General features: G+C 40.1%; 1 protein-coding gene across 4 annotated transcripts in view; it reads right to left on the reverse strand.

The window, feature by feature from the left end:
* LOC137341644 (protein PHTF2-like) overlaps window positions 1–17,127 on the reverse strand; it is an 82,377-nt gene that overhangs the window by 54,531 nt on the left and 10,719 nt on the right. For all 4 annotated transcript variants that reach the window (XM_068004972.1, XM_068004971.1, XM_068004968.1 and 1 more), the window contains exon 2: window positions 4,468–4,546. In XM_068004972.1, coding sequence (XP_067861073.1) covers window positions 4,468–4,512 — 45 coding nt within the window. In that variant the 5' untranslated portion in view covers window positions 4,513–4,546. The remainder of the gene's footprint in view (window positions 1–4,467; window positions 4,547–17,127) is intronic.

Here is a 17,127-nt window from a genome sequence, read left to right on the forward strand (position 1 = left end):
TAGGACTGAGAGGAGAAATGTCTTCACTTAGAGGGTGGTGAATCTTTGGAATTCTCTACTCCAGAGGGCTGTGGAGGTTCAGTCATTGAGTACATTCAAAACAGAGATCGATAGATTTCTAGATATTAAAAGGCATCAAGGGATATGGGGATAGTGCAGGAAAATGGCGTTGAGGTAGAAGATCAGCCACGATCATGTTGAATGGCTGAGCAGGCTCGAGGGGCTGGATGGCCTACTCCTGCTCCTATTTCTTATGTTCTTAGATGTGAGTTTAATACTAAATTTCAAGCTCAATGAGAAAGCATTGATCAACATGTAATACATGTGCAAGAATGTTCAAATCTTGAGAACGGATTCCTCGCAAGCCTCTTTAGGGACAGAATTGTAATTAGGAAATAGTAATCATCCTACTTGGCCCCCTCCCAAGGTCCGCACCATCATAGATGCCAGTATCCAGCCAGTTCAGTTTACTCCACGCAACATTACGAAACAGCTTAGAGTATTGGACATCCCTATCCAAGCTGCTCCAGTAAATCTATGACATTGGCAGCTACCAGTAATGTGGAAGATTGCCCAGGTATGTCCTATCCACAATAAAACAGAATAAATCTAACTTGGCCAATTACGGCCCAGTCAGCCTCCTCCCAATCATCAGTAAAGCGATGGAAGGGATCATAAATAAATAGTGCCATCAAGCAACTCCTACTCAATTCACGATCCACTAGAATCACAGCTCCAGACCTCATCAGTGCCTTGATCTAGATTGAATAAGTGAATGCTAGAGAACAGATGAGTGTAGATGGCCTCAACATCAGGGCAGCATTTGACTGAGTTTGGCACCAAGGAGTCCTAGGAAAATTGAGGTCAATGTGGGTCAAAGAGAAACTCCTTCAGTGGCTGAACTCATTCTTGACACAAAGGAAGATGTCTGTGCTTGTCAGAGGCCAGTCATAACAGCCCCAGGACATCATTATAGGAGTTTCTCAGAAGTGTCCTTGGCCCAACCACCTTCAGCTGCTTCATCAGTGAGTGTCCTTCAGTCATAGGTCAGAAATGAGGCTGCTCGCTGACTATTCAACACCATTCAGTTCCATTCAAAATGGTTCTGATAATGAACAGCCCAAGCCAGCCTACTGCAGGAGTTCAACGTTATTCAAACTGGGGCTAACAAGTGACAGGCAGTGACCATCTCTCAAATAAGAGGGAGCCTACCCACCTCCCTTTGTAATTCAATGGCAATGCCATCATTGAGACCCCTGACATTTACATCCTGGGAGTCACCATTGGCCAGAAGCTGAACTGGACCAGTCTTTTCAACATAGTGGTTAAAAGAGCAGGGCAGAGGCTGGGTATTTTGTGATGAGTGGCTCATTTCCTGACCCAAGGCCCTTTCACCATCTACAAAGCTCAAGTGCGATGGAATACTCACCACTCGCCTGGATGGGTTCAGACACAACAACACTCAGGAAGTTCAATACCATCCAGGACAGAGCGGTTCACTTGATTGATGGAATGATCCATCTGAAGAATGAAAATAATCTTTAGAAGGTAAGGCAATCTAGTTTTCTTCTTCATTTCGGCATCATCCACATGGAACAGGAGGTTGATTGAGGAGGTGTGAAAGAAAGAGCGTTCCTCTTAGGATGATATGGCTACCTGAATGGAGGTAGACATACTAAAATGTTGACCATCCTTAGACAACAATTCTAAGCAACAGTGCTTAATGAAAGTTAGTTTTATCCAGGTAACATCTTTGCAGACACAGTCTACTGTTACCACCTTAAAGATTTGCCAATATAATAGATACAGATCCTATAGACTGCCCCTTAATCCTAGTTGCTACTCACTAGGTGGGTTTAAATTGCTCTTACAAAGCTGACTTGAAGATTAAAAATATTTCACACTGTCTATGTGCCCTCTCTAAACAAATCCCATCACTTCATTGCAATATCCAATGAGTGATACTCGTATGTTATGTGACCAGACATCAGCTGACTGTTTTTGACAAACCTCAAAAAGAGTCCCAATATGTACCTCTACATACAAATATAAAAAATTGAAGGAGATAATAGTCAATGCTTCCACTATAGAGAGATGTACATTTATTCCTGAAGTAATTTTGCTTTGGGAAAGCACCTACACCTTCTAATGCACAGGGCTTTAAAAGTGTCTCTATACCAGTATAGAGATAGAGATAGGGACAGGGACAGGGACAGGGACAGGTTCATCAGTGTCCTGGGTGACAGGCAAGTAGGACACATGTCCATGCCCATAATTTCCCACAAGATGAATGCCTGGTATCGACCAGAAATTGTGCTCTCTCAAAGCCCACAGAAAGAAAAAAAAAGTGAAAAACATACACTTGCTGGCAAGTTGCTGCAAGCCACTTATCCACCTCATGGAAAGAATATGTCATATATTCCTCATTCATAGAGATGTATGGAATCTGACTAATGTTAAACAAGCTGTGCAACTCTGGCAAAGATTTATGCTGCGCACTGATAGGGTGTGTTAAATATTCTAATGAGTGAGCTTTTTCCAACATCATAAGTGAGAGAAATAGAATAATCATAAAGGTGCATCATACACCCACAACTTACTTTCTCTATTCGTTACCATACTTTAGAACTTTACTTTAAGTATTAGTCGAATAAATATTAATGAAAGGTATGAAACAGTTGTTAAGCCAATTGTGTGATTATATCTATGGAAGTAATAAAAAGGTTCTTTCAAAGATAACACAATGTTATCCAATCATGTACAGTAATCTACAGGAACTGCAGGCATTGGCTGTAAGGCACCAGTCAGGAATTATTTTTTTTTTAAACATTGAGCCATCGATCAATCCATGTGGTGTACTACTAAGTCATAGAAAACCAAAGACTCACAGGTTCAATTCCCCGGTCTATGCTGAGTTAGCTGAGCAGAAGTTGACGGTACTATAATTGGACTCTGCCTCTCTGGGTTTGGGCTGAGGAAAATCTGCCTATGTCCCCATGTCTGATTGTTACCCAGTGACCTTACTGGGACGTGTACATGTGTGGACATTGAGCAAGGACTGGATTGGGCTTTGCTGTGATGTCCTGTGCAGCTGGATAGCCTGCTGACACTCTGTTCTTCATGTGAATCTGCACCATCACTTACATAAGGTGGCACAGGACTGCCTGTGATTCGGGAACTGTACGTTGCCTACATAACTGACTACATTTCAGTAACTAATTCATTAGCTGTGAAGTGCTTTTGGACACCCAGAGGATGTGATAGGCACTACAGATAGATGCAAGTTCTTTTTCTCATACTCCAGCAAGCACCATCCAAAGTAATTACAGTAAGCAGTTAAAAGCTGCCTGATTTGGCCTATAATTTTATTTAGTTCTAGAAGTACTTCTAAAATAATCACTCTGAAAATAGGTTGCCACCAAACCTGTTCAAATTGCTTAGTTACAGTAATGCAAAGTTTGGTGATTTATATTTGAAGCTGGCTGACTAATATTTGGGTGCAGCAAGGGTATGTTGGGATGACAACAATTACTCAGCCAAGACTGTGAAAAAATCTCTCAGAACTACTGCACTCAGGGTCTAACTTGATCAATTTAATTGATACCAACATTACTGAGTAAACATGCTCCAAGTAGATCCCACTGCCTAACATTCACTCGCCTCAGTACAACTACAACAACTTGCATTTATATAGCACCTTTAACGTAATAAAAACGTCCCAAAGCACTTCACAGGAACATTATGGTGCCATATGCTGAAGAAGTGGACCTCATTTAGGACTCTTTGGAGCGGGCCTGTAAATGTGATTCATTTTGGATTATCTATGGATATGTGCGTACAATCAAAAGTACTTGCATGTAGATTTAGCATCTAGTTTGAGGAATTGCCATTGAAATGAAGGGACAATCTCTGATCATAATCTCTGTTCAAACAATGTCTGTGCTGCTATCTCTAAAGATTGCAAGAACAGCAGCACAAAATACTTAACACTTCAGTTTATAGTTTGGTTATTTTTTTAAAAATCAGACAAAATGCTGCATGCTGCTTACTTGATCAATTGGAAATGCAGCTGGTTATGATCAGGAGACAAAACTGATGAAATACACAAAACAATCAAGTGAAAAAACAATCTGAATGCCAAAATGTTACACAAACATATGAACCTCATGTCTAAAGTACCAATGTTTCTCTCATACTTCTTTAATGTATATGAAAGCGAGTAAATGGAGTTAAGTACAGATCAGCCATGATCTAACTGAATGGTGGAACAGGCTCAAGGGGCTGAATGGCCTACCCCTGTTCCTAAAACTTTAACTGTTTTGCAGTTACTGAAAGTCAGAGATATTGTACAACAAATACAATAGAAATGTGTAACAGTCTAACCTTTGTATGAGGTCCTCTCAGCAGTACATACAAATAATGCCACACATGGAAATCAAATATCAAACTAAAAAATGAAAGACGTACCTTTTTTTGATACCACACTATAGCATCCGTCACTTTAGACGCCATTTATCCCCCTCAATCACACGATGGGCATTTTAGGCTGAAAGGAGAGAGAAAAAGATCAGTACCACTTGTAAGTTGCTTAAGAAGTGGTAAAGGTAAGTATGGTGGGGCTGTGCTTACGTTACACCCAACCTCATTACTAATTTAGTAAGATGATTGGCAGGCAAAACAAGTGACTTGTTGCTATAACAACTGAAAGTTGCTGTACTGGAACTGCACTGTCTACATATTTCTACACGCTATAGAAATTCCACCCATCTGTTATCTGTTTGAACTGACTTATTCACTATTATTTAACATAGCTGCATCCCAGAACAGAACAGCATTTTGGTTGACTAAGAGCAAAAAATATATGCAATTTCCCTTATTGTATGGAAGACCTCCACCCCTCAAAACAGTGTTTTTTTTAAACCTTTCCACAAGGGAAATCCCTGCAAATATTGACACTCCCAGAATCCCTACAAATATTGACAAATTCATGTGCAGAGTACAAAAAAAAATTGCTATACATGCAGAATTTAAGCATACAGTAACATACCAAGTCAATAAATAAACTACAAAATACTGAAAAATACAAATGCAGCACTTAGTATGTCCACCCCAGACCTCATGGACCCTGGGATCTTCTTCCAAACCCCAGTTTGAAAATTCATATTAAAAGTAACAAACTCTTGCTAGTTTCTAAAAATCAAGCAAGTAGGAAGTATACCTCAGCTTTTCATGAAGCACTTATTAGTTTTGTGGACTTTCAACACTGAAAATATTTTCCATAGCTGCAATTAACTTCAAATGAGTAAGTTACACTACCTAGCAGTTTGCTCCTCTTTCCGACCAATTATTGAATAAATTTGCAGAAATCAAGATAAGATGCTACGCCATAACTAATGAAAAAGTATATTCATGATCATCTAGCTGATTATATAGTACACCTTCCTCACGTCACAGTATTTGTGTCATGTCTGGATGTTAGGCTTAAGCTGGTGAAAGTTTAAATTTCCCTTACAAATACGTTATACTTGCATTTCAGTGCTCTTAGATCCTGACATTTGCATTTCCAAGGTAGGTGGTGCAATTGGTGTGTTCCTTCACATTGCTTTCTTCCCTGGCACAATCACCTCCCACTCCCTAATGTCAACTGCAGCAGACATCCCTCCCCTAACCAGCATCTCACACCCAGTACTGGAAAATTCAGCCTGAATCCCTCCCCTCATTCAGCAGCCACCTCAAAGACTACCTGATAACCTGAAGCCCTGGCTGGAGATCCCTCTATTGATCAGTGCTCCACATCCAGCAGGGGAATATGAAGCCGAGACCCAGATCCCTCCCCCAGCTATTATCTACAACTAGAAATAAAACATTCCGATTGCAGCCCTGAGGCTCTTGCATAGAGCCAGCGTGGTCTCAATGGGCCAAATGGCCTCCTTCCGTGCTGTAACCTATGATTCTAGGAGAAAGAAAGAAAAAGAAAAAACAAACTCAAGAAGAGGACACAAGAGAGCAAGAGGGGCCACGAGAGAACACACGAAAGAGAAAGGGCACAAGAAAGAGAGAAAGAGTGCAAGAAAGAGGGTACAAGAGATGACGAGAGCACAAGAGATAGGACGTGTGAGAGGGAGGCAGAGATACACAAAAAATGATAGACAAGAGAGTATATCCTCCAAATGAGCAATATCAGGAGAAATCAATTAGTATGTAAAGAAGGAGGAGAGATCACATGTATTTTATTGTCAGTTACATTGTATCTAATGCCATAACTCAACCCATGTGTAGTAATTTGATCAACAAGAAGGAATGATCAAAAGAGCAGAATATGAAGAAAGTCAGACTCCACAGGGAGGTCATTATCTATGACTTACTTGCTTGCTGCAGATAAGACATGGGGTTAAATTTTAGTCTACACTGCCTGGGTGCTAATCTGGCAGAGCAGATAACCTGACAATTGTAGAACCTGCCCAATTTACATTCCATTTAAAATTCTTGTCCCCATGCTTAAATCCCTTCTTGCCCCTGCCCATCTCGAAGCTTCTCCAGCACTAGCATCCCCTCCCCCTTCCTGAACTCTCCACTCCTGATTTCAGCTCCCTACCCACTCTGCCTCTTCACCTTTTATAAATGCAAGTTGTTATAGATATGCTTGAAGCCTTTACGCATTTCAAATCTAAATCTGCTTTTCACTCAGGGTGTAGAAAATTACAAAGCATCAGCTTGTGGTGGCAGAGGAAGAACTGCATGGTTTAATTTTAATTGAATATTACAGATTGTTAATCCTTCCTCTAACTATATTGTTTCCTTAACTACAGAAGAGTAAATGAGACCCTGAAAGAGAGATAATAAAGCAGTTTGAAGTGGTTTTCCAACTTTATAAGCTGTAACATGAAATGTTTAACCAATGTGTCAAATAGTTAAAAGAAAATCTATGAAAGAAAAGAAGAAACGCTGCTCAGTACAACATCATCATGGTAAATTCTTCAATTGTGCTTGGTTACTAGAAGGATCAAAATCTTTTTAATTGTAGTCACATTAAATACACTGCCTTACTTATCCCCTTGAGGGAGGAGGCTGCCAGTATGAACTGGGAGTGTTGGAGAAGAAAGGATCTCTGTGAAAGGGTAGGGTTGAAGTCTGTGGGAAATGGATCTGGAGAGCATAGAGTGTCTTTGTAAACTAGGGCGATGGATGTGAAAGAGTGACTGATGTGGCAAATTTTGGGTTAAGTGATGGTGTGGTTGCTTTATTGAAAATCCAAATTCAGTTCCCCCCCCACCTTCAACCTTTTTAAGATTTAAAATTTTTTTTTTTAAATGTGCAGTATTGAAGTATTTACAATTATCCAGAATGCATCATTTGTCTTCAACATTTGGATTTCATGTACTTGTTATTTTTTTTTCTCCAATACAAGTAAAGGAATGTTGTGTATACTTGCAGCTTAAGTGGCAAAGCCTGTGTAACTACTTGATTCAGGAGCCACGATTTTAAAATTCTAATCCTTGTTTTCAAATCCTTCCATGGCCTCGTCCCTCCCCATCTCTGTAACCTCCTCCAGCCCTACAACCTTCAGAGAACCCTGAGCTCCTCCAATTTTTGCCTCTTGCCCATCTCTGATTTTAATTGTTCCACCATTAGCATCCATGCCTTCAGCTCCCTAAATTTCTCCACCTCTTTACCTCTCTCTCCCCTCCTTTAAGACACTCCTTAAAATTTACCTCTTTGATCAAGCTTTTGGTCACCTGTCCTAATATCTCAGGTGGCTCGGTGTCAAATATTGTTTGATAACGCTCCTGTGAAGCACTTTGGGATGTTTTACTACGTTAAATGCCCTATAAAAATGCAAGTTGTTGTTGTTTTCCTATGTCAGGGCTATTCTTGAGTGGTCAGCCTTTTGGTGTCTATATCAGCTTTTTTTTTAAAGCTGTTAGACAGCTTTTGTTGGTTTTCTAATTTTGGATGAACTAAAATCAAGCAGTGAAGCTGTGTGCCAACAGAACAAACTGCTCCCTGTTAGGAGAAAAGTGCAATAGAAGAAATGCATGTGGAAGCCAAGATTACCACATGCCTGCATTGCTCCCCTGCAGCACCAGGTTCTTTAAGAGTCAATTGCCATTAATTTCAGGAGGAGATTTTTTCAATTCAGTGCCAAAACTTTGGCAGAAGATCCGCGAAAACAGCAGAGAGGCGGCATAAATACAATCCTTTGTTGTAATTGATGGACATTTTTTGAAGGAACAGATGTTTAATACAAACATATTAAAATCCATATAGTTATCACTTTCTTTCTTTTTCAACTGCAGCCAATTTTTTTACCGGCTACTTGAACAATCAACTGGGCTTGCTTTTTTAATAGTACTATTTTCAGCGTCCAGCCTGTTTTCAACTAAAGGCATCATTATTATTCAGTGAACCACGTGGAAAGTTACAGTTTACTCAAACATGATCTGCTGATGTGGAATTTTTTGGCTTGTTTTTTGCTGTGCAGCCAATAACCTGACAGTAGGTTTAGAACAAACACACACGGCAAATTGCTTGCACTTTTCTACACAAAAAATAGTTAGCATACACAATGGGCTGGCAATTTAACACTGCCTATCACGTAGACAAAATTTGGAATTTGGGAACTGGTTTTGAAACGTGAACTCTAGAAGGCAACATTCAGTCTGGATCATCTGTGCCCAAAGGCAAAGTGAGTCACATAACACTGTAGTTTAAATGTTGCTTTAAATTCACAGTCAAAAATTGCAGCACTTATGGTAAATTAGATCAACTCACACTTATCAAACGTTAAATCAATGCAAAATGTCAACCAGTTAAATACATTGGATGTAGCTTAAATTAAGAAAGCCAGGAAAAGAATAGTGATACATTCATCAAAAAATGGTTGGATGTGAATTCTTCCTAATCTTAGCTGCGCTGAATGGAAGGTATTTTCCTGCAATGGAAGGAGAGGCAAAGGACAGTCAGCCAGTGTAATTCTCAGTCATCTTAGTACATGATCAGACTGCAGTACTGGTTATATCTTGGTGAGGAGTTTTGGTTTTGCACCAACATTGCAGTTAGTTAGTGTACATGCAGCCCAAAAACAGCATCAGGACCCAACCTGCCACAGAAGGAAGCCTGGAGAAGGTAGTCTCATTCTGCTTTGCTTCAGAATTGGTTCAATCCTTGGCACCCAATTTATGCGCAAGTTTAGCATCTGTGTGACCAACACTAAACTTCTGGAATGTGAATGCACTCCAAAAAGCAGATGGATTTATTACTGTACTTGATGTAGTACTTACTGTTGGGCTCCTTTTTATTTACTTAATTTCTGATTCTGGAATATCAAATAAATATGGAAATTTCATACAGCAATCAAAATCTTCCTTGAGCAATGTGTATTGAATATCACCACAGAAACTGATACAAGAACTTAGCGATTCAGCCTTGTTTATCTTCTTGCTCAGAGGTTATCTCCATGTATACTTCAGTACCCCGTTTTCATCATTTGGGTGAGCAAAGTAATTATAGACTTCCTTATCTGTGTACTATAATTTACTGAAGAAAAAAAATTACCTGAACTCTAATGTATATTTGAATAATAGACTTCTTTTTTTAAAACCTATCCAAAAACTGCTCAAAACTATCAAAAAGACCTTCTTAGTCTTAGCGGATAATTCTGTTGACAAGATACGATACTGAAGCTACACAAACCAGGAAGATCCCAGGCTCAAAACCTTGTAAATATTATCTATGCTATGTACACTAATCTCAGCTGGCATGACAGTTGTGATGCCACAATTTGTCTCAGTGTGCCTGGACTAGAAAAAAAAAACAGAAAATGTTCCCACTCCGGAATCCAAAACAGAAGCCCTTAATGGAAGGTGCATGAGTGTGAACATCTGGTGAGGAAAGGATTGTAATGCTCCTGTGATTGAATTGCTGTCACCACTTACTGAAGAGTGGCCACTTGGGCAAGGTACTGAAGGGCTGCCAGTGCCCATGGAACCATACAGCAAGAATTACATGAGGAAATTGGAGGGGAAAAAATTAAGACTGATCACTGGTGGCAATGAGTAGTCTGTTCAACATGTACGTACAGAACACAAAAAGCACAATGGATCCAGTAAGACATTTTAATTGTGTGTTTCCAAAATGATTTTATAAGAATGGTAAATACATTTCATAAATATTTATACCATACCAGTACCAAAAGAAAAAATTGTTTAAGTATCATTGTGAATTTAAAAAACATTCTTTTATACTATTTGAAGATTTTTGGGTAAGATTGACCACATACCAATTTGAATCATATGCAAGGAATCTTACAACACCAGGTTATAGTCCAACAGTTTTATTTGAAAATCACAAGCTTTCGGAGGCTTTCTCCTTCGTCAGATGAGTGTGGGATTCCATGAAGGTTACCGCATATATAGTCAGAGAACAATGCCTGGTGATTACAGATAATCTTTCCAACTGCCCGTTGTCAAGGCAATCAAAGCGTTCAGACAGAGAGACATTACATACAGGACTACTGAATATACAAACGGTCAGAACCCAAAGACACACACAGAGACAGACAGACAGAGAGACACACAGAGAGAGAGAGAGAGAGAGAGAGAGAGAGAGAATGACCAGTTGTATTAAAAACTTAACTTTTTTTCGCTGGTGGGGTTACATGTAGCGTGACATGAACCCAAGATCCTGGTTGAGGCCGTCCTCATGGGTGCGGAACTTGGCTATCAATTTCTGCTCGATGATTTTGCATTGTCGTGTGTCTCGAAGGCCGCCTTGGAGAACGCTTACCCGAAGATCGGTGGCTGAATGTCCTTGACTGCTGAAGTGTTCCCCGACTGGGAGGGAACACTTCAGCAGTCAACACTTCATAGAAATTGCAGCACAGAACAAAGGCCATTCAGTCTGTGCCGGTTTAGCTTCATATTGGACTCTAATCTCATTTCCTTACTTTTGCCCTGTACTCTAATATTTTTCTCCAAATAATTATCTGATTCTCTCTTAAATGCTATGATTGGCTATTGAAGCTGAGTCACTCAATAAAGCATTCCTTATTCTAATAACCTTTTGTGCAAAAAGAAATTCTTATAACTTTCCCCTAATCACAAATGATTGTGCAAGACACAACTTAGGAACACAGGAACAGGGGTAGGCCATTTAGCCCTTCAAGCCTGTTTTGCCATTCAATGAGATCATGTCTGATCTGTGACCTAATTCCATTTACTCGCTTTAACCAAAAGTATTAAGGGATATGGGGCTAACAAAAATCTATCAATCTCAGATTTAAAATTAAACAATTGATCTAGCATCAACTGCCGTTTGCAGAAGAGAATTCCAAACTTCTATCGCCCTTTGCGTGTAGAAGGGTTTGCTAACTTCACTCCTGAAAGTCCTGGCTCTAATTTTTAGGCTATGTCCCCGGTCCTAGACTCCCTAACCAGCAGAAATAGTTTCTATCTACCCTATCAGTTGCCCTTAATATCTTGAAAACGTCGATCAAATCACCCCTTAATCTTCTAAATTTCAAGGAATACTACCCTGGTTTGTGTAATCTCTCCTTGTAATTGAACCTTTGGAGACCAGGTATCATTCTAGTAAATCTACGCTGCACTCCCTCCAAGGCCAATATATCCTTCCTAAGGTGCAGTGCCCAGAACTGAACGCAGTACTCTAGGTGTGATCTAACCAGGGCTGTGTATAGCTGTAGCATAACTTCTTTCTACCCCCTTGTATTCTAGTCCTCTAGATATAAAGGCCAGCATTCCATTAGTCTTTTTGCTTATTTTCTGTAGCTGCCCATGACATTTTAATGATCTATGTACATGGATCCTTACGGCTCTTTGGACCTCCAATTTTTCAAGCTTTTCACCATTTAAAAAGCATTCTGATCTATCCTTTTTAGATCCAAAGTGGATGACTTCACACTTGCCTACAATGAAATCCATTTCTTCTTTGAAATAAAATTTGAGATTTTGCACATTGCAACCCCGCCAAACACAAAAGGTAATTTTGCACCTTTCATACAGCACAAAAAGAGTTACAGTTACAACGTTACCTTGCTCAGTGCAACAACACAAGAGTCAAGGTGGAGTTTCTTATTACAATGTTAATGAACTGCTGAATGTGATAATAAGAATGTTTTGCTTCATTAATTGGAAGAGCTTTGGTTGTAGGAACATATAATTTCAAATGAATTTTTGTTAGTCAATAACATAAATAGACAGATTAGTGTACAAAGCATTATACAAATCGGTTCGTTGCTTGAAGATAATGGCTGATTTTATATTGCTGCCTTGTTAGCTTGGATTCCAGGGAGACCAGTGTTTGTAAGCCAGTTCCCAGTCCTATATCACTACTATATCAAGCTCCTTTATCTTGGCAGTAGAATTGTAGTCCCCGTTTTTTTGAAAGTCTGTAATAGTGTTGTCCAATACATTAGATATTAGCCACACGTGACTAATTGAGAATCTAGAGATGTCTAATTGTAATTTTGATTAGTAAATTATAAATGAGTAATAGACACCGTCCTTGGGCATGTGATCTTAATACTCATATTTTCATGGTGCATGATTGTGTACTTAAATGTTTTTGTGCATTTGCTGGTAAAATGGAAAGAAAAAAAAAGGAAAGAAAGGGCATTAGAGAGACCAAATGGGACACACAGAAAGCACGAGAATAAGACAATGCGAGAGAGAGCTGTGAGTGACAGAGAGCCCAGAGAGAAAAAGAAAGCGAAAGAATGAGAGATACAGACAGAGTGCATGCAGGAGAGAGCGCAGGAGAGCATGAGGAATTAACATCAAGTGTACAAGAAAGACAGAGCAAGTGAGAGTGTGTGTGAATAGAAGCAAAAGCAAGAAGGAGAATAAGAGAGAGATCAAGAGACAGAGAAAACTAGAGAGCGAATGAGAAAGAACGAGCGAAAGGGGAAGAAAGTCAGAATGAACAAATGAACTTGTATTTATATAGACAAATTAAACTTGGTGCAGTACAATGTGAGGGGCAGGGGCTGGACTAACCAAATCTCAAGTATTATTTTATAAACTCTCAATCTTTTCAAGGGAAATTCCAGGCTCTAAAGCAATATGAATTTTGTACACCACATTGTTGGAATCCGCCAAGAAAATAAAATGACATTTCTATAGTATTAGTCATGCAATTCCATATCACAATCATCTTGATTATTCTACCATTTTCCATCACACCACCCAATTGTGTTCAGAAGTCCAACCAATAACAGCATTAAAAAAATCTGAAAATGTAACATTTTGGACAAGGCGACTTCTGTATACAAGTTCACAAAACCAATTTCTTCATCTTAATGGCATTAATAAAGCACCAGAATAAACTGCAATCTTGTCACTCACTGCCAACCATTCATTATCCTATATTTATGTCACAGAATATTCCTCAATATCTATGCTACAGCACTACGTCCACTGTTCAGAAAAATAAGTTACGAAAATTTATATTTTCTATTTTGAGTGCTGTCCATTTAGTACGTTAACAGTCTTCTTTAGCACATGATAATGACTCCTCTGCCTGCTACTACAAGTATCAAATTTTTTTTGAAAGTTCTCCGTGGGTTAATGGGTTTCTTGTGCACTAGTAAAAGGTTCTTTTAAAAAACAAAACTGAACTATATTAATAAATTATTACAGTTGGGGAAAAACTCTCAAACACACCCATGCAATCATCCAGAATGGTGTCAGAATGGCATATTATTCTCATTAGGGATGGATGAACTAGTTGGCAAGCTAAAAACGCCCTGCAAATTCTCGATCGCAAAAATAAACTAATATAAATCAAATGTCGGAAAAGAATGGGCTGCACAATTTTCAGAAGAGTTCCATTTTCCATATTTGTCTTGGTTTACCCTCTGCCAAAAACAAAGCAAATCCCTTAAAGAACAACAGAACCTTTCTCACCAAATAAAACATTCTGTAAAAAGTTGTTCTCTTGCAGCAGAAGGGGAGGAGGAAGACAATATAGAATATATCTAGAGCTCAAAAAAATAAAAAAACTTAGTTGTTTGAATGTTGGTACTTATGAAACTAATGGCAAAGATAACTAAATGTGTAACACCACAAACATTAACGAGATTGCAGTAACTTATCAATGGACAGTAAACACCTTTCAACTAATATTTATATTTAGGTATCAATCCCACTTTTAAGCCCGCTGATGCATCAGTATACAGACTCAATCTGGTGAGCAACCAGATAGAAAACAGCAACTGCTGAACTCCAGCAAATTGGAATCCTGGCTTCGACTAGCATTCAGCCTCATCTACCCACCGCCCGGTGTGCAAGCTACATTTTGGATCCATGCTGCTCGATGCAAGAAAACTGACAGTGGAGAAATCTTTGGCTCACGTTGAACTGGCCTCCAGGCTAAGGAAACATGGCAGCAGACCTCAAGAGATATTAAAAGCAGTTTTAAAAAAATTTTTAAAAAAAATCTATATCCAGTATTTTCCCAGATATAAGATTCAATTTTTTCTTGTAGAAATATTTATCCTCATCCTGCCTAAGACAGAAGGATTGAATAGTCAGTGCTGCAAATACTATACATAGGAGAGCATTAGGTCTCGAGTACAATAGTGGAAGATATTAGATTTAATGTTTATAAAAAAAAGGTAATTTCATGGACATCCTACTTTCCAGAGAATCTTTGGCAATATTACTACAAAACAAGGAACTTGAATAGTTATTGCAAGCAGTCTTCAACAAACGCATCTGCTCAGGAATAAGCTTACTGAAAATTTGAAAAATATTGTGCACTTTGTTGCAAGAGTTCCCATGTGGCTGGCTGTTCTTTTACATAAGCTGTTATTTTTCCACAAGCCGGTTTATAACCGAAATAATTAAAACAATAATAATCCCACAGGGAGAGTAAGGTAGGATCAGGACTAGACACACTCATTTCAATAAAGGGGATTACAACACAAGTGACATTCCAATCTCCTTTAGATAAGACAATCCACAAATAAACTTGGGTTAACACCCAAAACCACACCTGTAGGAACTGGAATTTTTTTTAAAAAGCCTAGAGCTATGGTCTGTGGGGAGGGCTGAACAAACCAAAAGTACAGCATTAGCATCCAGGTGCTGATCAACACTTTTTATTTTGGAACTGACTGGAACAATCCTCCTTTGTGGGAGCATCAAAGCCCCATTCTATACACGTGTGTCATAGTTATCTTGTAAGGAATCTTACAACACCAGGTTATAGTCCAACAATTTTATTTTAAAATCACAAGCTTTCGGAGATTATCCCCTTCGTCAGGTGAGTGGATTCATTCACTCACCTGACGAAGGGGATAATCTCCGAAAGCTTGTGATTTTAAAATAAAATTGTTGGACTATAACCTGGTGCTGTAAGATTCCTTACATTTGTCCACCCCAGTCCATCACCAGCATCTCCACATCATAGTTATCTTGAGGGAATGCTTTGCAGCACACTTCACACCCTGTGAAAGCCAGATGTAACCACAGTTCTCCTGGGGAAAGACATTTCAAACTAGATAAGTGAACACTTACTTACAAAACAAGCCAACAGAAAAGGAAGTGCACACAAACACAGAAATAGCATTGTGAAGGACCCAATTTTCAGGAAAAGTAACAATTTTTGTCTATTCTGAATCTGAGAAATTGCTATTTTTAATTATGGGTGTTGCATTAACACATTTCAAAAGGTAATGGAAAATTGCTGTAATTTAAAAAATTTAAATAATTACTGATCAAAGGATTTTTTATTTTGCAAACACAACCCAGCACCTGTCAGGGAACATTCACTGAGTTTGTTTAAAATATGAAAAAGTGTTTAAATTGCCAAATTGATGCACATCTTTTCTGGACACGCAAATGGGCCATCTACATGGAAAGTGTTTGGTGTACGCTCGTTCAAAAAGACATCACAGAGATAGACACAGCTAGTGTAATAGGTGACGGTGAAGAAATCTGAAGAGTAAAGACAATTCCAGTAGAATGTAACTGCGATTGGATCCGACTGCTCTAGGCAGACATCCGTAGCGCAGTCCTAATCAACGGGTGGGAATCAGAGAGATTTCCGATCAGATCTGGAGTCAGGCAGGGCTGTCCTCTCTCTGTGGTCTTGTTCATATGTTGTATCGACCCATTTGCAGAGGCCATCAGGAAGGACGCAGGTATGGGGAGGAGTGACGATCCCAGGCAGCGGATGCTTTCAGGCTAAGGCCTCCCTGTACATGGACGATGTCACCGCCTTCTGCTCCGATCAACAGTCGGTCCACACACCGATGGGCATCTGCGACCGTTTCGAGCTGGCCTCGGAGACCAGAGTGAACCGAAGTAAAAGCGAGGCCATGTTCTTTTGCAGGTGGGAGACCCTGTCCTTTGGCCCCTTCACCGTCAGGTACGGCTACCTGAGGGGGCTGGGGATCTGCTTCGGGGGGGGCCCCTGGCCTGCACAAAGAACTGGGAGCAGCAGATCACCAAGGCCAAACAGAAGCTCGATATGTGAGTGGGGCGATCACTCTCCATAACTGGCAGGAACCTGGTGATAGCGTGTGAGGTACTCGCGGTGTTGTTCTACGTGGCCAGGGTCGGGCCCGTTCACCACAACTCCACCGGAGCAGTCACCCAAGCTATCTTCCACTTTGTCTGGAGGTCCAAGGTAGAATGCATCCACAGGGCCACCATGTACAAGGCCCCAGACAAAGTTTGGGGGGGGGGGGGGGGAAAGAGGGAGGAGGAGAAGGGAGAAAAGAGCGTCCCCAACGCCACACTGATCCTGATGGCCACCTGTGTGCGTGGCTGCCTCAGGATATGTATAGAGCCCCAGTACGCAAACACCAAGTGTTATTATGTGCCGACTTTCTACTTATCCAATCCACTGAGAAGGCTGGGTCTGGCCAAGCTGGCTGAACAGGCACAGGACGTCCTGTCCAGCTGGGCCGTTAACCCCCACCACCCCCGCAATCTGTTCCAGGTGGAGAAGTTCCTGAAGAGGAACCCTTTCAATCACAAGCTGTCAAACAGTGGTTGATGCAAAACATTCTAAGAGTCCTGCAAAGAGCGGAGAGGGTGGACTCGGTTTCTTCCCCGACCAGACGGTCGATGGTATTTGGCAGAACATCTCATCGCCGGAACT

The sequence above is a fragment of the Heptranchias perlo genome, chromosome 24 (genome assembly GCF_035084215.1).
Source record: "Heptranchias perlo isolate sHepPer1 chromosome 24, sHepPer1.hap1, whole genome shotgun sequence".
Lineage (NCBI taxonomy): Eukaryota > Metazoa > Chordata > Chondrichthyes > Hexanchiformes > Hexanchidae > Heptranchias > Heptranchias perlo.